Raw genomic sequence first — 24,261 nt, 5'->3', positions numbered from 1 at the left:
TCGGCAAACTAAACTGTTCCACGATCTCCAATTTCTTCTTATTTTTTTTTTAATATCTTTTATCCTATAAAGCACAAGTCACATGTCCAATAAGATTAAGCCATATCAGAAATCTTTTTATTTTGTTTTTAAAAATCAGTTTTTTTGTAACAAATCATCGTCCAGAGAAGAGAGAGGAAAAAGAAGAAAATTTTTACTGATGTGTGAAATAAGTTTTATCGGCAAACTAAACTGTTCCACGATCTCCAATTTCTTCTCATTATTTTTTTAATATCTTTTATCCTATAAAGCACAAGTCACATGTCCAATAAGATTAAACCATATCAGAAATTTTTTTATTTTGTTTTTAAAAAATAATTTTTTATACAAATGATCGTGCAGAGAAGAGAGAGGAAAAAAAGGAAAAATCTCACCGATGTGTGAAATAGGTTTTATCGGCAGATTAAACTGTTCCACAATCTCCACTTTCTTCTCATCATTTTTTTAAATATCCTTTATCCTATAAAGCACAAGTCACCTGTCCAATAAGATTAAGCCATATAAGAAATTTTTTTATTTTGTTTTTAAAAATCAATTTTTTTTACAAATGATCGTGCACATAAGAGAGAGGAAAAAAAGGAAAAATCTCACTCATGTGTGAAATAGGTTTTATCAGCAAATTAAACTGTTCCACGATCTCTACTTTCTTCTCATCATTTTTTTTAATATCCTTTATCGGTTTATCCTATAAAACACAAGTCACCTGTCCAATAAGATTAAGCCATATCAGAAAAAAACATTATTTTGTTTTCAAAAAATCAATTTTTTTAACAAATGATCGTGCAGAGAAGAGAGAGGAGAAAAAGGAAAAATCTTACTGATGTGTGAAATAGGTTTTATCGGCAGATTAAACTGTTCCACAATCTCCACTTTCTTTTCATCATTTTTTTTAATATCCTTTATCATATAAAGCACAAGTCACCTGTCCAATAAGATTATGCTATATAAGAAATTATTTTTTTTTTGTTTTTAAAAATCATTTATTTTTACAAATAATCGTGCAAAGAAGAGAGAGGAAAAAAAGAAAAAATCTCACTGATGTGTGAAATAGGTTTTATCGGCAAATTAAACTGATCTAGTATCTCTACTTTCTTCTCATCATTTTTTAATATCCTTTATCCTATAAAACACAAGTCACATGTCCAATAAAATTAAGCTATATCAGAAAAAATTTTATTTTGTTTTTAAAAATCAATTTTTTTACTAATGATCGTGCAGTGAAGAGAGAGGAAAAAAAAGAAAAATCTTACTAATGTGTGAAATAGAATTTATCGGCAGATTAAACTGTTCCACAATCTCCAATTTCTTCTCATCATTTTTTAATATCCTTTATCCTATCAAGCACAAGTCATATGTCCAATAAAATTATGCTATATATGAAATTTTTTTATTTTGTTTTTAAAAATCAATTTTTTTTACAAATGATCATGCAGAGAAGAGAGAGGAAAAAAAGAAAAAATATTACTGATGTGTGAAATAGGTTTTATCAGCAAATTAAACTGTTCCACGATCTCTACTTTCTTTCATCATTTTTTTAATATCCTTTATCCTATAAAACACAAGTCACCTGTCCAATAAGATTAAGCCATATCAGAAATTTTTTTATTTTGTTTTTAAAAATCATTTTGTTTACAAATGATCCTGCAGAGAAGAGAGAGAGAAAAGGAAAAAACTTACTGATGTGTATATTAGGTTTTATCGGCAAATAAAACTGTTACCCGATCTCCACTTTCTTCTCATCATTTTTTAAAATATCTTTTATCCTATAAAGCACAAGTCATCTGTCAAATAAGATTAAGCCATATCATAAATCTTTTTATTTTGTTTCTAAAAAATCAATTTTTTTACAAATGATCGTGCAGAGAAAATAGAGGAAAAAAAGAAAATTCTTACTGATGTGTGAAATAGGTTTTATTGGCAAATAAAGCTATTCCACGATCTCCACTTTCTTCTCATCATTTTTATAATATCCTTTCTCCTATAAAGCACAAGTCACCTGTCCAATAAGATTAAGCCATATCAGAATTTTTTTTATTTTGCTTTTAAAAATCAATTCTTTTTTTTACAAATGATCGTGCAGAGAAGAGAGAGGAAAAAAGGAAAAATTTTACTGATGTGTGAAATAGGTTTTATCGGCAGACATGTGTAGAATAGGTTTTATCAGCAAACAAAACTGTTACACGATCTCCACTTTCTTCTTATCATTTTTTTAATATCATGTATCCTATAAAGCCCAAGTCACCTATCGAATAAGATTTAGCCATATCAGAAATCTTTTTATTTTGTTTTTAAAAATCAATTTTTTTTACAAATGATCATGCAGAGAAGAGAGAGGAAAAAAAAAAGAAAATTCTTACTGATGTGTGAAATAGGTTTTATCGGCAAATAAAACTGTTCCACGATCTCCAATTTCTTCTCATTATTTTTTTAATATCCTTTATCCTATAAAGCACAAGTCACATGTCCAATAAGATTAAACTATATTAGAAGTTTTTTTATTTTGTTTTTAAAAATCATTTTTTTTACAAATGATCGTGCAGTGAAGAGAGAGCAAAAAAAAAGAAAAATCTTACTAATGTGTGAAATATAATTTATCGGCAGATTAAACTGTTCCACAATCTCCACTTTCTTCTCATTTTTTTTAATATCTTTATCCTATCAAGCACAAGTCATATGTCCAATAAAATTATGCTATATATGAAATTTTTTATTTTGTTTTTAAAAATCATTTTTTTATAAATGATCGTGCAGAGAAGAGAGGGGAAAAAAAGAAAAAATCTCACTGATGTGTGAAATAGGTTTTATCGGCAAATTAAAATGTTCCACGAGCTCTATTTTCTTCTCATCATTTTTTTTAATATCCTTTATCCTATAAAACACAAGTCACATGTCCAATAAGATTTAGCCATATCAGAAATTTTTTATTTTTTTTAAATCAATTTTGTTTTTCAAATGATCGTGCAGAGGAGAGAGAGGAAAAAAAAGAAAAATCTTACTGATGTGTGAAATAGATTTTATTGGCAAATAAAACTATTCCACAATCTCCACTTTCTTCTCATCATTTTTTTAATATCCTTTATCCTATAAATCACAAGTCACATGTCCAATAAGATTAAGCCATATCAGAAACTTTTTTATTTTGTTTTTAAAAATCAATTTTTTTACAAATAATCGTGCAGAGAAGAGAGAGGAAAAAAAAAAAATCTTACTGATTTGTGAAATAGGTTTTATCGGCAGATTAAACTCTTCCACAATCCCCCCTTTCTTCTCATCATTTTTTTAAATATCATTTATCCTATAAAACACAAGTCACATGTCCAATAAGATTTAGCCATATCATAAATTTTTTAATTTTTTTAAAAAATCAACTTTTTTTTTACAAATGATCTGCAGAGAAGAGAGAGGAAGAAAATCTTACTGATGTGTAAAATAGGTTTTATAAGCAAATAAAACTGTTACACGATCTCCACTCTCTTCTTATCATTTTTTAAAAATCTTGTATCCTGTAAAGCACGAGTCACCTGTCTAATAAGATTAAGCCATATCAGAAATATTTTTATTTTGTTTTTAAAAATCAATTTTTTATAAATGATCGTGCAGAGAAGACAGAGGAAAAAAAAAGAAAAATCTTAGTGATGTGTGAAATAAGTTTTATCGGCAAATTAAACTGTTCTACGATCTCTACTTTCTTCTCATCTTTTTTTTAATATACTTTATTTTATAAAACACAAGTCCTATGTCCAATAATATTTGGCCATATCAGAAATTTTTTATTTAAAAAAAAAAAAATCAAATTTTTTTTTACAAATGATCGTGCAGAGAAAAGAGAGGAAAAAAAGGAAAAATGTAAAATAGGTTTTATCGGCAAATAAAACTGTTACACGATCTCCACTTTCTTCTTATCATTTTTTTAATATTCTGTATCCTATAAAGCAGAAGTCACCTGTCGAATAAAATTAAGCCATATCAGAAATCTTTTTATTTTGTTTTTAAAAATCAATTTTTTTTTTATAAATGATCGTGCCGAAAAGATAGAGGAAAAAAAAGAAAAATCTTACCGATGTGTGAAATAGGTTTTATCGGCAAATAAAACTGTTCCACGATTTCCACTTTCTTCTCATTATTTTTTTTAATATCCTTTATCCTGTGAAACACAAGTCACCTGTCCAATAAGATTAAGCCATATCAAAAAAAAATTATTTTGTTTTTAAAAATCAATTTGTTTTACAAATGATCATGTAGAGATAAGAGAAGAAAAAAGGGAAAAATCTTACTGATATGTGAAATAGGTTTTATGGGCAAAATAAACTGTTCCACGATCTCTACTTTCTTCTCATCATTTTTTTTAATATCTTTTATCCTATAAAATACAAGTCACCTGTCCAATAATATTAAGCCATATCAGAAATTTTTTTATTTTGTTTCTAAAAATCATTTTTTTTATTGTGCAGAGAGAGAGGAAAAAAAGGAAAAATCTTATTGATGTATAAAATAGGTTTTATCGACAAATAAAACTGTTCCACGATCTCCACTTTCTTCTCATCATTTTCTTTTAATATCCTTTATCTTATAAAGCACAAGTCACATGTCCAATAAGATTAAACCATATCAGAAATCTTTTTATTTTGTTTTAAAATATTAATTATTTTACAAATGATCGTGCATAGAAGAGAGAGGAAAAAAGAAAAAATCTTACTGATGTGTGAAATAGGTTTTATTGGCAAATCAAACTGTTCCACAATCTCCACTTTCTTCTTATCACTTTTTTAATATCCTTTATCCTATAAAGCACAAGTCACTTGTCCAATTTGATTAAGCCATATCAGAAATTTTTTTATTTTGTTTTTATAAATTAATTACTTTTTACAAATGTTCGTGTAGAGAAGAGAGAGGAAAAAAGGGAAAAATATTACTGATGTGTGAAATAGGTTTTATCGGCAAATTAAACTGTTCCACGATCTAACTTTCTTCTCATCATTTTTTTATTATACTTTATCCTACAAAACACAAGTCACATGTCCAATAAGATTAAGCCATATCAAAAAAAATTATTTTATTTTTAAAAGTCAACTTTCTTTACAAATGATCATGCAGAGAAGAGAGAGGAAAAAAAAGGAAAAATCTTAGTGATGTGTAAAATAGGTTTTATCGGCAAATAAAACTGTTCCACGATCTCCATTTTCTTCTCATCATAATTTTTTAATATCCTTTATTCTATAAAACACAAGTCACATGTCCAATAAGATTAAGCTATATCAGAAATCTTTTTATTTTGTTTTTAAAAATCAATTTTTTTTACAAATGATCGTGCAGAGAAGAGAGAGGAAAAAAGGAAAAATCTTACTGATGTGTGAAATAGGTTTTATCGGCAAATGAAACTGTTCCACAATCTCCACTTTCTCTTCATCATTTTTTTTTAATTTCTTTTATCCTATAAAGCACAAGTCACATGTTTGATAAGATTAAGTCATATCATAAATCTTTTTATTTTTATTTTTAAAATCATTTTTTTTTACAAATGATCGTGCAGAGAAAAAGAAGAAAAAAATAAAAAATCTTACTGATGTGTGAAATATGTTTTATCGGCAAATTAAACTGTTCCACAATAGTTTTTGTGCTCAAAATTATGAATATACATGTGGACTTGTAGGTTTATATTCAAAAATCAAGTCTCTAGTTATGTCACTTGAGATATTACACATATTTCCTTCTAAATAAGTCTGGAAATAGAATCATGTCAAATCAGCGTTGGATTGTCCTTACAGTTCTCATTTGTTTCCATCGGTATGTCACTTTGTTTTCTTTGTATTTTATTTCATCCAAAACATTTCGTTAACTTCTCTTTCTCCTACAAGAAAGAAGTTTCTAACATGAGACTGATATTCTTCTCTACACTTAGTATAAGATTGTGTTGAAAATGATTTTTAAGTGAACTGACCATTTCTCAATTTTGCTCTCTCTATATTGCTTTCCTTTTCTGTTAAAAGCAACAACAAAAAAAAAAAAAAAAAAAAATCTTAGCATTTTGCATATGTTGGTTCTTTGAAATTTTGTGTTAAGCTAAGTTTTATAAATCTTCAAAAATTTACTCACTAATATTTGTTTGGGTGACTCTTATCGTGCGTCATATGTAATACAGATTTTTTATTTTGGGTCAAATTCACAAAGCAATACAGGTTTATAACATCAATTAAGTGAATCATTTTCTTACGTACGGGTAGTAATACTAGTTAATTATAAATTGTGTAATCTTTTAATATAAAACACTCTTTTTATTTTATTTTCCGAATTATTTCCTTTTGAAGTCAATTTTAATCCAATATATGTATACATAGTAGATTTATCAACAATGTTCCATATGGGACAAATTAAAATTATAAATTCATTACATTACGAATGTTTTTTTTTTTGTTTTTCCAAATGAAATTGCGATTTGTTTCCATATCATTACTTACGATACGGGACAAGGCACTAGACACGCTATCACTTTCAACATCACCTTCCCTTCTCCGCCATTGCTACTTTCTCAGAAGCTTCCAAGTCAACCCATAGAGACTTGCTAATATTTGACCTCTTCCGCCTTACCTTATAATCTCCCTTTTGGACTTTTCAATAAAACCGTCTCGTTGATTGAATCAGTACGACTTCTCTATTCCTTCCTCTTTTAAGTCTATCCTTTTTTGTCTTCCGATTCCGATCTGAATCTCTCTCGATTTTGATTTCTTCGATTTTTTTCAATGAACGATTTGTTTTCCAGCTCGTTCTCACGCTTCCGCGGCGGAGAACCATCTCCTCGCCGAGACGCTCCCGGAGGAGTTCAGATGACGAATCCAGCGGTGGGATCAACCGGTGGTGTAAACCTCGACAAGTTCTTCGAAGACGTTGAATCTATAAAAGAAGAGCTAAAAGAGCTAGATCGACTCAACGAATCACTCTCTTCCTCTCACGAGCAGAGCAAAACGCTTCACAATGCTAAAGCCGTTAAGGATCTCAGGTCTCAAATGGACGGTGACGTTGGAGTCGCTTTAAAGAAAGCCAAGATGATTAAGGTTAAACTCGAGGCGTTAGATCGCGCCAATGCTGCTAATCGTAGTCTCCCTGGCTGTGGACCTGGCTCTTCCTCCGATCGAACCAGGACCTCTGTCCTCAATGGTCTCAGGAAGAAATTGATGGACTCTATGGATAGTTTCAACCGTTTGAGAGAGCTCATCTCGTCCGAGTATAGAGAGACTGTACAGAGGAGGTACTTCACCGTCACCGGCGAGAATCCTGACGAAGGAACCCTAGATCGACTTATTTCCACTGGTTAGTTTACTCGTTTCTTCCATTCATATCACTCTTCCAGATTCATCTATAAGTAGAGAAGCATCATCTAGGTTATATATACTGTAGTTCAAGCCTTCTTTGAGTTTGGATGATGAACAATTGGTTTCAGAGTAACTGATTCAAGCCTTCTTAGTTCACAATATTGTTGATTTGTGAAAGAACAGTAACTTCTGATTTTGCATTAGACAATGAAATTGGATTTGTAGCAGGAATTGTGCAAGTTCTTAGTTGCTTAGAGCTGGAATTGATCTCTGAAAAGGAGATATGTTGTTACATGAGTGGTGTGTGACATATTGGGGGATTTTTGCTACTGTTTTTGTTGCAGGAGAGAGTGAGAGATTCTTGCAGAAAGCAATACAAGAACAAGGAAGAGGAAGGGTGTTAGACACCATTAACGAGATTCAAGAAAGGCATGACGCGGTTAAAGACATTGAGAAGAATCTCAGGGAGCTTCACCAGGTTTTTCTAGACATGGCGGTGCTGGTAGAGCACCAGGGAGCTCAACTTGATGACATTGAGAGCCATGTGGGAAGAGCCAGTTCTTTTATCAGAGGCGGAACTGAGCACCTACAAACCGCGCGGGTTTACCAGAAGAACACGCGGAAATGGACATGTTACGCCATTATTATTCTCATCATCATCATAATTGTTGTGGTTCTTGTTGTTGTTAAACCATGGAACAGCGGAGGTGGCGGCGGTGGTAGTGGTGGCGGTAACAGTGGAGGAAGTCAACCAAATTCAGGGACACCACCAAGTCCTCCTCAGGCAAGGCGTCTATTGCGTTGAAGTTGAGTTTCGTTATTTGCAAATATATTCTTTCTTTGAAAAGCTTTTTAATCAAACCAGCTTTGTGTTTCTACTTTCTAATGCTGGTTTGTTGTTAAATCTCCCTTTGATTTGATTTTTTGTGAAAGAAATTAAAATTTGGGTTAGATGAGAAATATTAGTAGAACATTCTCTTTGTATCTATGTTTGCTATATGGGTTATTTTTTTACGTTGTGATTTCAGGGTTTATAGTTTCTTGTTCTATTTGGTTGAAGCATTTCGAACCAAACAAGGCTCTATCAACCGGTAACACAAAGTCACAAACTATACAGAATTAGTCTTAGGCATTTTCCAAGTGAGAGCATGATACTATATCTAGAATTTGGTATTAAGATTTGTTCTGCTCTCCGAGAGAGAGGATCACTCTTTCGGTTGAGTTTGTCTTGTCATAACACATTTCTTTTGCTTCCAAAGCTTTTCAAAGTTAGTTAGTGATCGTCTACGTCACTTCCGATATGTCCTCTTTCGGCCATGAATTATTAATCAGTTGCGGTGTCAACAGCGACGACCTTAGTGAGGAACGAGAATAGAACAATGAGGATGTCATATTAATATAAAACACATCCAATTTTATAATATATAGAGTCGAACAATATATGAAGTCAACTAAAACGTCTTAAACTGTCTAGTTGCCTACTAGATACTGTATTTTAGACACTAGTACCGGTCAACTACACCTCAGCATTCCAGTTCCAGGAAATTCCTTAAACCAATAACTATGAAACTACAGAAGTACAGAACATAGTGTCGAAGAACCGTGTGTTAACCCAAAAAAAAAAGTGTCAAAACAGGAAAAAAATAATATACTGTATATAAATGGTAATATAAAACATAAAATTAAAATATTAAAATGAATCTTAAATTGAAGACTATGTACAATAATATGGTCATATATTTATTTATTTTATCTGTATGAAAATATTAAAATGAATCTTAAATTGAAGACTATGTATCGTCAACAATTAGTTTCCAAAATAATTGTCAAACACTACCAATAATATGATTCACAATAATGAAAATAATGTGGTCAATATAATTATTAGCATTAAGTATTGACAAAATAATGAATTAAATTAATTTCCTATATTGATTATGACCACAAATTTGAAAAGGAATTCAATTTGAATGTGCAAATAATTTAATTCCATTTAACATCACAACTACATAGAGATTTGAAGATGTTGGTGGTTTAATCCGGGTTTTAGTTTTGGTTTTTAAAGAATAATTAATGTAAACACCAAACAAAATCTAATATAAGTATGGTAGAATTATAACTTAGCTGTGAATAAAGTTCTTAAGAAATTGTATTTACTCATTTTGGTTCAAAATCGGTTGTGGTATTTAAGATATTTTTAAAATAATGATTATAACCAAACCAAAGGAATATTTTTCAGCTTTTGAGTTGATATTTTTAAACTTGATTTAAATTGAAAAGGTTCGGTTTAAATTAAAAAGCACAATTAACATTCCATACTTTTTAGTACTATAATTACATTTACATCTTTCTTACTATTTTAAAAATAGTAATCTTCAAAAATAGTAGCATTTAATTTTACATCTTGAATAATATCCATCTTCTCTCTTTCTTTTGACTAGTATTGGCAGCCAACATTATATGAATCTCAAAAGAGAGAAATTAAAAATCAAAGAGTGATCATGCCAAGAAAAAAAGTAAAACTTGCACGGATAGAGAATAACCAGACAAGAGCACTAACTCTGAAGAAAAAAATAACAGCATTACAAAAAAAAGTGAAAGAACTAACCATATTGAGTGATGTAAGGGCTTGTCTAATCATTTCTAACCCTAACGAAGTTAAACCGGTGGTGTGGCCATCTCTTGAAACGACTCATGGCCTTCTAGATCGTTTTTTCGCCTTACCAAAGTTCGTGCGAGATAAATATGCGATGACTGTCGAGTCATACATAGAAGAGGAGACAAGGAAAATCCAAGCTCAATTGACTAAGGTTCATAACGAGAAAAGAAGGTATGAAATTGATGAGATGATGAATCAACTACAAGAACGTCATATAACTATTGCGGATCTTAGCTTGAGTGAGAGATACGCCATGTTATCTTTCTCAAGAGAGAAGATCATATCTTATAGGAGGCATCTACACGAGCAATTTCCTCCTCTTCCTGATCTACCGGCGTTCCCAGTTGAAGTGCAAGTCGAGCCGCTTAATACCACCATAAATGATGTTTTTGTAGGACACAATCAAGATGATGAGAGAGCAACAAGAAGAATTAGCATTAATGCTTTAGTGGAGAATGGAAGTCATTACTTATTTGATCAATGGGTTTCTCCACTCAATCCGCCCATTCTTGAAATGGATCCAAACCCTAGAAGCTATCGTCCATACCAAGGAAGTAGTAGCAAAGGAAACCATCATTTGGAAATGGATCCAGTTTATCCCCAAATGATGAATTCTTATGGTTTGCTTGGATCAGTCTCTCAACCTTCACAACATCATAATATGAACGTTAATCCGATGATGGTTAATTATCCACCAAGGCAATATCCTTTTGATATCATGAGCTATGATGTGGGAGTAAACGAGGAAGGAAATAACATGAGCAGTTCACAATTTTACATGAGCAACAATACCAGCTTACCGACTAATGATGGTCTTCGTCAAGAACCACAAATGATGGCTTTTGATGGTTTACATGGATCAGTCTCTCAACCTTCACAATATCATAATCCGATGATGGTTATGAATCCACCAAGGTAATACTCTTTTGATATTATGAACCGTGAGATGAGAGTAAACGAGGAAGAAACTAACATTAACAACTCAAAATTTTTACAGGAACGACAACACTATAGCGACTAATGATGGTCTTCGTCAAGAGCTACCTCCTAATGGTCCTAATGGAACAATCACTGGAGAAGATAATGTTGATGCGACATTGTTTAATATCAATAATTGGTTAATGTTCTAAGTTTGATGTGCATTTATTTTAAATTTGTCTTTTTATTTTCTTATATGGATCGGATCTTTAAAACTTTTTATCGTTGTTATTTGAAATATTGTTGGTTTGTTTCGTTGTTTTGGAGTTTAGATTGTTTAGATTATCGTTTTTGATCTCTATAATGTTTACAACTCGTTCGTAACTTCGAGAAATTACAGTATAATAAAATTTGATTTAGAAACACTCATAAGAAAACATATCTAGAAAACGTTACACACTAAATAAATAAAAATACAGTGTATATATATATATAGCATAAATCATACGAATGAAACCAAAAAAAAAAGGTAGGCGAGGAAGAAGAATACAAAAGTAAGTAAGAAACACACAAAGGAGAAGGAAAGTGATCAGAAGATGTTTTTGAAAGGGTTGGTAAGAGAGTCCTTAACATTGGAGTATAGGCCATAGAGAGAGTACTGCTTTAGATTTGCAACCTCATACCACGAATTCAAAGCAGTGTAGTGCTTATCCGTGCCTGAAAACGCCAACTGGATCCCCAAGCTACAATCTGCTTGTCCTCCTTGGTTCTTGCAGTTTTGCGACTTGATTGCACATTGATCACCGTTGAGGCACACGAATTTCGTATCTCCAGAACATTTCGAGCATCCGTCTTTCTTCCAGAACATGTTCTCAAGCCTCCCCTTCTGGAACTCAAGAACCTAGAAGCCGATGACAGAACTAATGAGTTTTGTCCAAAATTTCTATAAAGAAAACAAAAATATAGAGCTTTATCCAATTACTACTTACAAGGGTGAAGCTTGTCACGATGTGATTGCTGTCTGCAACCATAATTGGTACTGATCTTGCAGCGTATTTTGAACCAGCGAATGCTACCATATATCCCTTTGACGCATCCTGGAATCACATAGTACCCATCAGACAAACCAATAATTTGATAGGGGCTATCAAGACCAATGCTACTTATATGCCAAATCTCTCTGTTTTGAACCTCTCATCTCACTGAAACAAATGCACAAAGGAACCAGATCTTCCAAGAACAGAGACTAAATCCTAACAAATTTGGTACCAAACTAAACATTCTAAGCAAGGATTTTTTTGACGAGTCAACTAATCTGGGAAGATGATAATTCCGATCTATACAAAATTCCCTTATGATCTACCTAAACCGTTTTCTAATCTAATCAAAACCGCTGCAATCGAAACCCTAAATTCACCAAGATAGATCAGAGAGACACGAACCGGGCGAAAATTGTTGGAGCTAGAGGTATTGATGGTAAGGAGAGTGATCTCATCGACTTTAGGTCTAAACACGGCGATCTCAGAGTTTCCGTTGAGAGAGAGACGACGGCGATCGCAAGGAGAGTATTGAACGGTATGGTTTGTACTACCACCGAAGAAAGTATCTTTAGACGCGAAGGCAATGCCGAAAGTGAATCCATCTCCGATCCCGACTGTAGAATCCGAACAAGGCGAGTAGACTCCGTTATCGTCTCTGGCCACCGTCAATGATGACGTCAGCGCCGCCGCGAAGAGGCAACACAGAAGAAGGAATCTAGCCATCTGTCAAAAAAACTCAAAACAGAAGCTTTCCTTCCAAAAAATTTCGAATACTCCGATTCATTAGGCTGTCTTCAAATCATTATTATTCAAATAAGCCTTTTAAGTTATGGGCCTGACCTTATCATTCGGCCCAATATCGGTTAAAGTATACAATTTTATAATTTTAGGAGAAAATATATCATGATTTCGTGTTGGAAAATAGAGGAAGATTTTTTTCCAAATAGGAAATATTTTTAATTTTGCAAAATAATGTGTGCTGTATTATTAAATAGAGTCAAAAAAACTGAGCTGGCAAATCTAAATTATTACTTAATTTAGTTTTGGTGCCAAGTGGGTAACTTAAAATTGAAACTGTTAAACAAATCCCACCTAACGGTTTGTTCACGGCTAATCATATGCGGTTAATCACACCGTAATAGATTTGACTACGAAATCTAAACCGTTCGTTTATAGTAATCATGGACCCTACGTAAACGAACGGTTAAGATCAATCCGACATTTCTTGTGAAATGAGAATCCCGATTCCGCATTTCTGTCTTTGTCTCTTGCTTCGTTTTAAGTTTTTTTTTTTTAGTCTTTCCTCATCGTCTTCTTCAATCATCATCTGAAGCTCTTGTAAAAAAATCGAACCTTTTTTGGATTTTCAATCATGTCTAAGTATATGGGATTATCTTCTCTAGCTATTTCTTATTTTCTATTCGTTTCAACGATTGTAGCAGCCACCGATGTTCATTACTGCGGTATGTTTTGGTCTCCTTTAAGTTCTGAGATTGCTGCTAATTCTTGCTTGTAGTAATTTGATCGGTTTAGTTATGTCTAGTTATGATGATTTTGATTGTTCGGACAGCTGCGTTGAAAATTTGGTGTTCTTTGATTTGTACTCCTAATTTGTGTTGAAATTTTGATTTTTATTTAGATGGTTTTTGGTTTGTAGTCTTAATTTGTGTTAAAGTTTTGATTTTTATTTAGATGGTTTTTGATTTTTGATCATTGTTGAGTTTAAAGTTTCAATTTGGATATCTTGGGAACTGCTGGGGAAACACCAGAATCTCGATCTGATTTAGTTACGTGTTTGTTTGGTTGCAGATAGTAATGAAGAGTATGAAGTGAAGGTGAAAGGAGTTGATATATCTCCTTATCCTATTGCTAGAGGCGACCCAGCCACTTTCAGCATTTCTGCTAACACAGGTACACACTCAGATTTATCTATGAGGCTTATATGACTTATAAGATCTTTTGCTTGTTCGTTTCTTTTGATGTTTTTGTACTATTAATTGCGTTTGTTGTTTTGATTTCAATGTTTATACTTTATACGCTGCAACTCCTTGTTCTTGCTTTAAGTATTGATCGTTTTTTAATCTGGTTTTGTTTCATTATGAAGACACTGAAATTTCGGGTGGAAAGTTGGTGATCGAAGTTTCATACTTTGGATGGCATATTCATTCTGAGACACATGATCTTTGTGATGAGACTACTTGTCCTGTGGCTATTGGAGATTTCTTGGTCGCTCACTCGCAAGTTCTGCCTGGATATACCCCTCCTGTAAGTCCATTGATTTTTCTTGGAATAAGATGTTTATGCTCATTAGAACTTGATGTATATCTCATAGAATCAGAGCAAATGGTCTAGTCTAATCAAATTTGTTTAGTTGAATAACCAAAATAGACTGACAATAGGTTTAGCTTGGTATCCATAGCTGATAATGAGTCCATATGGAAGCATAAAGTTGCCAAAGGGAAGAAGTTGAACCTATTAGTTGTCAACATTTGCTTGTTCTGATCAATAGTTGTTTGTCATACCAACATCAGTTTGCGTTTTCTGCATATAAGGACCAATATAATCCATTTTATTTCTCATAGGGTTCATACTCACTTAAAATGAAGATGCTTGATGGACGCAAGAAGGAACTGACTTGCATCAAATTTGGATTTGACATTGGATTTGGATCATCATCTGTGGCCGACATTTAGAGCTGATTCACTCTTGTGGAATATATACTATGGAATCACCCCATTTGTTTTTGTATAAAAAAAACACACTCCTTTTTCTATACAAGAATTGTTGATCAAAAAACCCTTTTATATTCTCATTATTGTTCTCATTCTGGACCATTTATGAAATCACATTTATAGAAAAGAAAAAAAAAGTATTGAACTATTGATTAGGTTTTAGAGAGCTATGGTTGATTCTAGTTGCAAGCTTAAAGATGAGCCTACTTTAATACATCATTGCATCCACGTTCATGGAATTATAAAGACGTGACATACATCATCATTCAACCAAACTAATGACTCTTACCAGAAAAGATGAATATTTTTTCCCACAGCTTCATTATACCAACATGTGAAAAGTCTCTCTTTCTTCCTTTTTTTGCTATGTATTTGGACAAATTTGGGCTAAAGTTGGGTAAATTAAATGTTTTTTCCTTTCTTATTGAGCTTCTTGTCTACTTTTATCTCTACAATGACCCATCAATGGAAAGAATTTGGGAAGCTAACCCACAAAGTAGCTTTTTTTTTTTTGTTCACTTAAGTATCTTTTGTCGATCTTGATATAGGTTTTGCCCCTCCTCTTTCACAATTTATATTGAGTTTTCCTTAAAGATCTAACTTTAACCCAGAATTGTATCGAATTTAGAAGCAATGAAGGATGTAAAGGAGAGAATGGTGAAGAAACTTAAGCTTATAACATCTCTCAACAAAAGCAATCTTGATCGCACAATCTTTCATCAAATAGATGAGAAAGAGTGTCTTACGCCAACAACACTTGCGGCTTCTCATGAACAACAACTTCAACAGAATCTTGAAGAGCTTGTATCGGCTTTTGGAAAGAAATGTGTAGCTGGACGGGAAGATTCTGTTTTCTTCTACACGACAAGTCTGCGAGGACCGAGGAATGAGAAAGACTTTCGAAGGTTGCAGAAAGAACTCAAGAAGAGACGTGGAGGTTGCTTGTGGAGAAAGTTACACCTCCTAGGCTCTTCGTAAAGTGTAAAATACATTGGTAGAGCAGACGAAGTGGTAGCTCTGAACGAAAACGGGAAGCTCAAGAAGCTTCTAGAAGGCTTTTCATCAGCTAAGTCTGAGGCAGTGTGAGCGATGCGAGAACGAACGGTTTTTGATGTGTTGGAAATGCAATGGGAGGTCGAGAGTGATTGCAGATGACGGGATGTGGAAGAGATGCATAGAGTGTAATGAGAATGGTCTTGTCAAATGCGATCTTAATTGACAAGAGTACAAGACCATTAAAAGACCATATACAGTGTATTAAAATTTTCTGTTGATCACTTTGTTACAGTAAAAACCATTCTCATTGTTTATTAGATTCTAATTTATAAAAGTTTTTGAAAAGTTCAACAAAATCATTAAAAGTGAATAAATGAAAGATGGTTAAAAACTGATAAAAAATTTTGTTTATTAGTTTTCTAAAATCTTGTAAAGTGTTCCAAACAATCAATGTATTTTTGTTATATTTTTCATGACTTTATTTTGTAAAAAAAGTGTCTAAAATCATGAACCAATAACATAATAATTGAATTCATTAACAATCTTAGATTCTTTTCTTTTAATTGAATAACACAAAATTTTTACTGATTTTATAAAAGTCTGAATCCAATAATCCAAATTTGTTAAGATTTTAAATGACTTTTTACAAATCACAAACTAATAACACTAAATTTTAAAAGAGTTTAACAAAATATTGATCTAATAACAACAGATTCTACATAACATTTAAAATCTTTAAAAGTCTATTCAAATCTCAAACTAATAAGCCCACTTAGTTTTCTATAATCTTGTAAATTGCTCCAAACAATCCCAGTATTTTTGTGATATTTTTCATGATTTTATTTTGTAAAGAAAATGTCTAAAATCATGAACCAATAACATAATAATTGAATTCATTAACAATACTAGATTCTTTTATTTTAATTGAATAACACAAAACTTTTAATGACTTTATAAAAGTCTGAATCCAATAACCCAAATTTGTTAAGATTTTAAATGATTTCTTATAAATCACAAACTAATAACACTAAACTTTAATGAGAATTTGTTAAAAATGCCCCTTTTGATATACCCCTTTTCAAAAATACCCTTTTTTTGGCCATTTTTATTTATGCCCTCTTTTAATTTTTAATGATCATTTTACCCTTAGATGAAAATTATTTTATTCAATAAAAAGAAAAACAAAATTTTCCCGCCAAAAAATTTCCGACATATTTTCCCGCCAAAAATTTTTCAAAAAAATTTTCCCGCCAAAAAACTTTTGATAAAAAATTTTTCAAAACAATTTTCCCACCAAAATTTTTCCGACCCAAAAAAAATTTACAAGGTTTTTAAAAGGTTTTATAAGGTTTCTACCTTATAAAAGCCTTATAAATACCTTGTAAAGGCTTTTACAAGATTTTTTAAAGAGTTTTAAAAGGTTTTTTAAACAACTTGTAAACGCTTTTACAAGATTTTTAAAAGGTGTTTAAAAGGTTTTAAAAGATTTTTAAAACGTTTTTAAAAGGTTTTCAAATGGTTTTTAAAAGGATTTTTAAAAGGTTTTTAAACACCTTCTAAACCCTTTTACAATGTTTTTAAAAACCTTGTAAAAGTTTTTATAAAATTTTTAAAAGGTTTTTAAACACCTTTTAAATGCTTTTAAAAAGTTTTTAAAAGCGTTTACAAGGTGTTTAAAAACCTTTAAAAGCATTTACAAGCTTTTTAAAAGCATTTACAAGGTTTTTAAAAGCGTTTACAATGTGTTTAAAAACCTTTTAAAAACCTTGTAAACGCTTTTAAAAATTTTAAAAGCGTTTACAAGGTTTTTAAAAGGTATAAATTTCAATATTTTTGGCGGGAAAATTTTTTTTTTTTGCGGGAAAAAATAATTTTTTCGGGAAAAATTTTCGATTTTGGCGGGAAAAAAAATTTTGGCGGGAAATTATTTTCGATTTTGATGACTGTACATTCTTGCTGTCACTCAAAAAGGGTAATTTGGTCATTTTGTATATAAAAAGGGGTAGTTTTAAAAATGGTCAACATGAAGGGGTATTTTTAAAAAGAGATATGGAAAAAGGGGCATTTTTGAGAATGCCCCAACTTTAATAGAGCTTAACGAAATCTTAATCTAATAACAACAGATTCTACATAACATTTAAAAATTTTAAAACTTAATTCAAGTCTCAAACCACCCCCACTTAGTTTTCTAAAATCTTGTAAAGTGCTCCAAACAATCTCTATATTTTTGTGATATTTTCAATGATTTTATTTTGTAAAGAATGTGTTTAAAATGATGAACTAATAACATAATAATTGAATTCATTAACAATCCTAGATACTTTTGTTTTAATTGAATAACACAAAACTTTTAATGATTTTATAAAAGTCTAAATCCAATAACACAAATTTGTTAAGATTTTAAATGACTTTTTACAAACCATAAACTAATAACACAAAATCATAATCTTATAATAACATACTAGATTAGGACCCGCGGTACACCGCAGGCAAAATTATTTTTGTTAAAATATTAAAATTATAAATTTTATTTGTTGGTTAAATATGTTATAATTATATAATAATTGTTAAATAAACCATATAATACCGCACTATAAATTTTTTTTATATAATATTTATTTAAATTTAATTAGATATATATATTTTCTGATACTGACAGTGTTAACAAAATAATGAAATGATGTTTTATCCGTGTAACACCGAATTACTGCTATTTTTTAATTTATATAAATATCGATAGAACATGTTCCGTTATATAACCCCGTCCTGAGATATTTTAACTCACACTATATCATCTTAACTTTTAATATTTATTGTGTATCTATGGTATAATATTTATCATATTTAACTTTTTAACAGTTTTAAATATTTTTCATATTTAATCTTTTAAAAATCTTTAAAATAAAGAACCGGAATAAACCAAATAAAAGTTTTTAAAGTTTGAATGCCTGATAAATCAAGAGTATATTGCAATGTAAATGAGAGTATCATTTTGGCAATTGAGAGTATCATTAATGTCGTAGTTATTGCAATGTAATTTTCCAGAAATTTTGTCTACAAATTCATTTTCTGGAAATTTTGTCTAGATTATTAGCAAAAGAATATATTTTCGCGGGTCCTATGAAATTTTGAACATTGTTTTATCTACAACCTAAATAAATGGAGACCCCTAAAATTATAAATTTATCAAGAGGCCCATAAAATAGTAAAGGGGGTGTATTCAAACCATGATTTTGGAGAATTTGATGGGATTTAGGAAATTTAGAATTTTGATAGATTTTAAGGAAGTTCATATGATTTTCTGTAAAATTCTTTCAAATCCCACCTAAAACCATGAGATTTGGATTTCTGTATTTTTAACTAAACAAATCCTCCAGAATCCTAAAAATTATTAAAATCCTAATCTACAAAACTGTTTTGAATAACAGTGGATTTTAAAGTAGATTTTTAAATCATCAGTTCAATAACAAGGGATTTTAATGGATTTTAAAATAGATTTTTAAATCATCAGTTCAATAACAGTGGATTTTAATAGAATTTTTAAAATCCATGATTGAATAACATAGAATTTGTAAATTTCACACAAATCACTTAAAATGTCAAGTTGAATACACCCCCCTAAGAAATCCATATAAAATTGCTAGAGGTCGACAAAATTAATTACATTAATAACATTAATTGCTAAAACTTTCCTTATTAGTATTTTTAAGCAAAAACTGCTGCAAAAATTCTAGTATAGATAAATAACATTTAAAATCTTTAAAACTCTAATCAAATTTCAAACCAGCAAGCTCTCTACTAATTGATATGAAACAGAGAGTGCCAAATGTTAAACAAAGTGAACCGAAAAATTAACCAAAGCACGCATGGCGACATCCGCACGTGTGGAATACGTAGATTAAGACACGTGTTCTTCTTTCTTTCTTTCACTGTGCAGGCCTTTACTTTTTCACTCGCGCAATATAAACCCAGAAACAGTCTCTCTCTATCTCTCTCTCCGACTCCGTTTACTATATCACCCTTCATCTCTCACCGGAATCTCAAGGTTCGTTTTCCTCTTTTCTGGGTTTATGTGTTTGGATGTGTATATGACAATCTTCAAACCAAATCAACAAAAGTATGTTCTATTTATCATCAACGTATTTTGGGGGTTTTAATCTCTCTCTGTTCGACACTTAGTAAAGGTCGTACCTTTGTATTCAGTTCATAGAATCCAAACGTTGACTAGAGTAAATTTGTTGTTCTAGCAAAGACCCATTAAGGATATTTCTTGAATAGCTGCTACCTTCTCAAATCGATTAGTTCACGTATCACGTGTCAGATGAATGGTTTTTATTAGAATTGTACTGATGGATCTACGATGCTGTGTCCAATGCGTAAATTTGATCTTATTTTCCTGTGATGATTTCAGACCACATGGCCTCCTTCGATGGTCCAGGGTTTATGATGGTTGATAATTCTTGGATCCAGACCAAAGCCATTGATGTTGAATCATCAACCGATATCTCTCCTTACCTAACCAAGATCCTTGAAGATTCCGTCTGGAACGGAAACCGCTCCATTGTCTTCGATGTGTATTGGGATGTTCAATCTGTTGACAAGAAGTCTGAATGGCGTCTCTGCTCAGTGAAGTTTAGCACGAAAAACTTCTGTCTCTTCCTCCGCCTCCCAAAGACCTTCAGCGATAATCTCAAGGATCTTTACCGTTTCTTTGCTTCCAAGTTTGTCACATTCGTTGGTGTCCAGATTCAAGAAGACCTCGCTTTGCTTAAGGAGAACCATGGTATTGTGATTCGAAGCTCCTTGGAGATTGGGAAATTAGCTGCGGTAGCACGAGGAACTCCAATTGTTGAGTTTCTTGGAACTAGGGAATTAGCTCACAAGATTCTTTGGTATGACATGAGTCGCCTTGATTCGATCCAGTCTAAGTGGGATGAAGCAAGTGCTAATGATCGTATTGAAGCTGCTGCCATTGAAGGTTGGCTTATTTTCAATGTGTACGATCAATTGCAGCTGTGACCTACCTAACTTATGTTCACTTTCTTGATCAAATGGGATTTGTGAGATTGCGCTTGATTGTTTCCTGTTGTGCATTTTGATTTGTTTGTTGTTGCTATGACTGAACTGTATTGTCTGAATAAAATCATGCCCGGATTGTCTTTTTGTCTGAAGATTTTGAGATTATGTTACTTGCCAAATTTAAAACTGGATGAATAAAACGAACCACAAATGAGACATGGAGAATTAAACGAGCAAAAATGTTTATTTAAAAGAGTTAGATACAGACTGGTTTTACTCTAGATCACATTCACAAGTTAGTTAAGCTAAGAGAGAGTTACAAAACTTACAAGAAACTCAACAAAACGTTAGCAACTCTCTGCCTATGCTTTCATACCACACTTTCTACATTTGTAGTGTAATGAAACTCGATCTGTAAACGGTGATGAACAGGCGCGGTGGAGGCTAATCCTTTCTTGATATCCTCCTGCAACTCTCTAATTGGTATTGCCGCCAAGAAATTCTTAATATACTCTTTACATGACTCCTTCCCTCTGCACACAATCTCTGATTCAGGTTCTGACTCGGATCCTGCTTCTTCTGTATGAAGAATCTTGTGGATGATGGTTTTGTGGTCAAATTTCAAAACGTAAGCTTGATCACAACCTTCGTAAAGCCTTTCTCCAAGTGTGTCAATGATATAGTAAGCTTCCTTTTCAACTTTGAGGACAAAGAAGTGATCATTCCAACTCACAATGTAAACACGAGGTGGAGAGTCATCAACATAACTATCGATATTCGTTGAGCTTTCCTCAAGACTGATAATCTCAGCCCAAATACTATCAAACGACATTGCGCCTTGCAAAAACTCGAATCTTCCTTCATTGATCATCCCGTCGGGGTGGAAAAAACCAACAAATGACTTCCCGGGGATAACTGTTAGAGGACGGATCTGCGCTTGTAGCACGGTATCGAGATCAAAATGCTTGTCGGGAAACTGCTGCATATACGTTTCGTTTTCACAGAGGTTTCTCCACTCTAAAGAACCTTCTCTGATCAAACTATCGAACTGAGACTTGATCGGTAGGAGATTACCATTCTTCTGAAACCAATCCGCAATAACAGCTACAAGAGCTGTGCAAGCGCTCTCACCAGCTGCTCGCTCGCTTCTCTGGTCAATAGAAGCAAGAAAGACATTTGTCTGAAGCTTCATGTGTCCATCTCTGCTTATCACTTCTTTCTCCTCCCAACTTCCAATCGCAAAACTGTCTTCTCCAAACTCCGAGAAAGAAGATCGCTGATTCGCATATGAATCTTCATCAATCTTGCTCTGCAAATTAAAACATGCAAAATGAGAACTTGATTCACATAGACCATACCAACTGCATTAGACACCTGACCAGTAAATAAGAACTTACACCAAAAAGAGAATGAGCTTCATCTGCACTAAGTTGCCTCCGATCATAATCAATGTCATCTCCACCTTCTTCTCCATTATCCTTCTTTAACAAAGGCTCTCCTTTGGATTTCGGAGACCTAAAGCTCAACTTCCGCTTTCTCCATGGCAATATGCTACGCCGTGGAAGAAGTGATGTCTCATAGACCAAACCAGCAGCGGGATCTTCAACGTCCGAGCAACCTGTTCCTACGTCGGACTTCCTGTGGCTATAATAAACCCAATCTTCGTCTTCGTCGCTGACTTTGGCGCCACAGTTTAAAGAAGTTCCCACACCATTTGCATAAGACAAAGGTCCATAAGAGAAAGATTTTCTCACACTCATCAAGTCTTGTTTGCATTCATCAAAATCTGTCTCGAAATCATCAAGTGATTCTGATGATTCAAAGCTTGAGAATCTGCCTTCTTCTTCCCGGCAAGCTTTCTTGGCTTTCCTTGTAGAAACAAACTCTGTAAAAATCTTGACTTTTCTGAGACCAGCTTTGATTGCAGAAACATCCTCCTTCTCATTTGAGTGTGTTTCACTAGGCTGTTGTGGTGATGGGGACGGGACAGGGACAGAGACAGGCACAGGCACAGGTACAATCGCAGTTTGTGCTGCCGAGTCTGATATTTCTGGAGTGGTTCTAAGCTCAAGCAGGCTCAATGATACCTAAAAGGAACAAGAGTATCTCAAAAGGTCAGAAAACCCATAACTGATCCAAGAAAGTAGAGAAGTAACGAAAGAGAGAAGAAGTAAACCATACAAAGAGCAATGGATGTGGCTCGGAGGCAACACAAGCAGAGAGCGTGAGAGGAATGTTTATTTCGAATTCTTTTTTATCAGTCACACGGGCATATTCAGCAAGATTCAAAAATGCAGTTCCAACAACAGGAGCTTTATTCTTCTGTCCTTGCTTCATTCCCTAGGAATCAAAAACCATAAATCAATTTATTTGTCTCTGAGGAAATTGACACCAACATACCTATAACAACTAAACATAGTTTGAAATGTAACACAATAGAACCTCAACCTCTACAACAACAGGAATCAAGCTCAAGTTTCAAGTCTTAATCAAACTCGTTGAGACATTAATCAGTATCAAAATCTTCCAGCCAACAAATCAAAATTTGATCACCTAGCTAGGAGGGTTCCATCTACAGCCTATAACAATTAAACATAGTTTGAAATGTAACATAATAGAACCTCAACCTCTAGAACAACAGGAATCAAGCTCTAGTTTCAAGTCTTAGAATCAAACACGTTGAGACATTCATTAATGGCAATCAAAATCTTCCAGCCAAAAAAATCAAAAAGTCTCGTGATTTGATCACCCAGCTATCTATGGTTCCATCTAAAGCCTAATCAAACCATTTCCAAAGTTCAACATTCGAATCTACAACTTAGATATCAAATCTTAAGATACTGATTCTAAAGACTTACATTGGTAAAGACAGAGAAAGCAATCTCCCAAGGATAAAACAAACTGTCCTTGTAAGAAGTAAGAGAGCATAAACTCTGAAACTCTTCATCATCCCATGAAACGACATCGCTTTCTCCCAGAGCTTCTTTGGTAAAGTTCCTCTTCACCGTCCTTCTTAAAGATCCCAATGTCGCTTTAGGTCCTTTCCAGCGAATCTCCACCGTCAACCTCTCCTCCTTCTCCGGTACACCTTCACGCACCAGATCCCAACCTTCAAGCTTCTTCACCGCAAGCTTCACCTCGTATTTCCTCGTTACCAACGGCGGCCATGGTCGCCACTTCATCATCTTCACCACCATTTACGCAAAATTGGAAAATTTGGAGTCGTCAAGATAAAAAACACACGAGATCAAAGAAACGTAACAAAACTCTTTTGCAGTAGTTGAGAAATTTTGCAGTGGTGGGCGGATAAAACAAACAAACCGGTCTTTAACCGATGCGTGGACTAATTAACCGTGGTTAAGTTATGTATAACGGTGTCGTTTTGTTCCGGTTTAGATTGACTTCCCATTTCTAACCATAATCCCAACGTCACGGGTGGGGGAGACGCGACTGCTTAACGGCGTTAATAAAATTCCGTTTTTGTCTTATCTTTTTTTTTTTTTCCTTTTCTTTTGTTTAATCAAAACCAAATTAGTTTAACACTTCAAATT

The 24,261-nt window shown here is 32.9% G+C and overlaps 5 protein-coding genes, 1 non-coding gene and 1 pseudogene across 7 annotated transcripts; 5 read left to right on the top strand and 2 right to left on the bottom strand.

Annotated features, from left to right (window-relative positions):
* The first annotated feature begins 6,390 nt into the window (after positions 1 to 6,390).
* Positions 6,391 to 8,368, top strand: LOC104745374 (syntaxin-121). 2 transcript variants are annotated; one of them, XM_010466585.3, is made up of 3 exons: positions 6,391 to 6,677; positions 6,797 to 7,344; positions 7,691 to 8,368. In XM_010466585.3, exons 2-3 carry the CDS (start codon positions 6,861 to 6,863, stop codon positions 8,149 to 8,151), a joined length of 945 nt encoding a protein of 314 aa, XP_010464887.1. In that variant the 5' UTR covers positions 6,391 to 6,677; positions 6,797 to 6,860; the 3' UTR covers positions 8,152 to 8,368. The 2 variants fall into 2 exon arrangements, with proteins under 2 accessions (XP_010464887.1, XP_010464886.1); XM_010466584.3 differs by having other exon boundaries at positions 6,450 to 7,344.
* Positions 8,369 to 9,842: 1,474 nt separating this feature from the next.
* On the top strand, positions 9,843 to 11,228 carry LOC104745375 (uncharacterized). Its single transcript, XM_010466586.2, has 2 exons — positions 9,843 to 10,920; positions 11,003 to 11,228. Exons 1-2 carry the CDS (start codon positions 9,848 to 9,850, stop codon positions 11,133 to 11,135), a joined length of 1,206 nt encoding a protein of 401 aa, XP_010464888.1. The 5' UTR covers positions 9,843 to 9,847; the 3' UTR covers positions 11,136 to 11,228.
* Positions 11,229 to 11,364: 136 nt separating this feature from the next.
* Positions 11,365 to 12,759, bottom strand: LOC104745376 (uncharacterized). Its single transcript, XM_010466587.2, has 3 exons — positions 12,366 to 12,759; positions 11,913 to 12,020; positions 11,365 to 11,824 (listed from the first exon to the last, which is right to left on the bottom strand). Exons 1-3 carry the CDS (start codon positions 12,684 to 12,686, stop codon positions 11,513 to 11,515), a joined length of 741 nt encoding a protein of 246 aa, XP_010464889.1. The 5' UTR covers positions 12,687 to 12,759; the 3' UTR covers positions 11,365 to 11,512.
* Positions 12,757 to 14,843, top strand: LOC104745378 (MD-2-related lipid-recognition protein ROSY1). The gene is made up of 4 exons (XM_010466588.3): positions 12,757 to 13,426; positions 13,773 to 13,874; positions 14,068 to 14,228; positions 14,546 to 14,843. Exons 1-4 carry the CDS (start codon positions 13,336 to 13,338, stop codon positions 14,654 to 14,656), a joined length of 465 nt encoding a protein of 154 aa, XP_010464890.2. The 5' UTR covers positions 12,757 to 13,335; the 3' UTR covers positions 14,657 to 14,843.
* A 367-nt stretch (positions 14,844 to 15,210) lies between these two features.
* On the top strand, positions 15,211 to 16,047 carry LOC109129063 (uncharacterized protein At5g39865-like; annotated as a pseudogene).
* A 3,483-nt stretch (positions 16,048 to 19,530) lies between these two features.
* Positions 19,531 to 20,862, top strand: LOC104745379 (protein RISC-INTERACTING CLEARING 3'-5' EXORIBONUCLEASE 1). The gene is made up of 2 exons (XR_015582592.1): positions 19,531 to 19,736; positions 20,103 to 20,862. It is a non-coding gene; the product is annotated as a protein RISC-INTERACTING CLEARING 3'-5' EXORIBONUCLEASE 1 (transcript).
* A 73-nt stretch (positions 20,863 to 20,935) lies between these two features.
* LOC104745380 (uncharacterized) lies at positions 20,936 to 24,010 on the bottom strand. Its single transcript, XM_010466590.3, has 4 exons — positions 23,569 to 24,010; positions 22,892 to 23,050; positions 22,108 to 22,797; positions 20,936 to 22,019 (listed from the first exon to the last, which is right to left on the bottom strand). The coding sequence occupies exons 1-4, from the start codon at positions 23,905 to 23,907 to the stop codon at positions 21,081 to 21,083; spliced, it is 2,127 nt and encodes a 708-aa protein (XP_010464892.2). The 5' UTR covers positions 23,908 to 24,010; the 3' UTR covers positions 20,936 to 21,080.
* Between the last annotated feature and the right edge of the window lie 251 nt (positions 24,011 to 24,261).

The sequence above is a fragment of the Camelina sativa genome, chromosome 15 (genome assembly GCF_030686135.1).
Source record: "Camelina sativa cultivar CO46 ecotype springtype chromosome 15, ASM3068613v1".
Lineage (NCBI taxonomy): Eukaryota > Viridiplantae > Streptophyta > Magnoliopsida > Brassicales > Brassicaceae > Camelina > Camelina sativa.
This window is presented reverse-complemented; position numbering and strand designations above follow the sequence as displayed.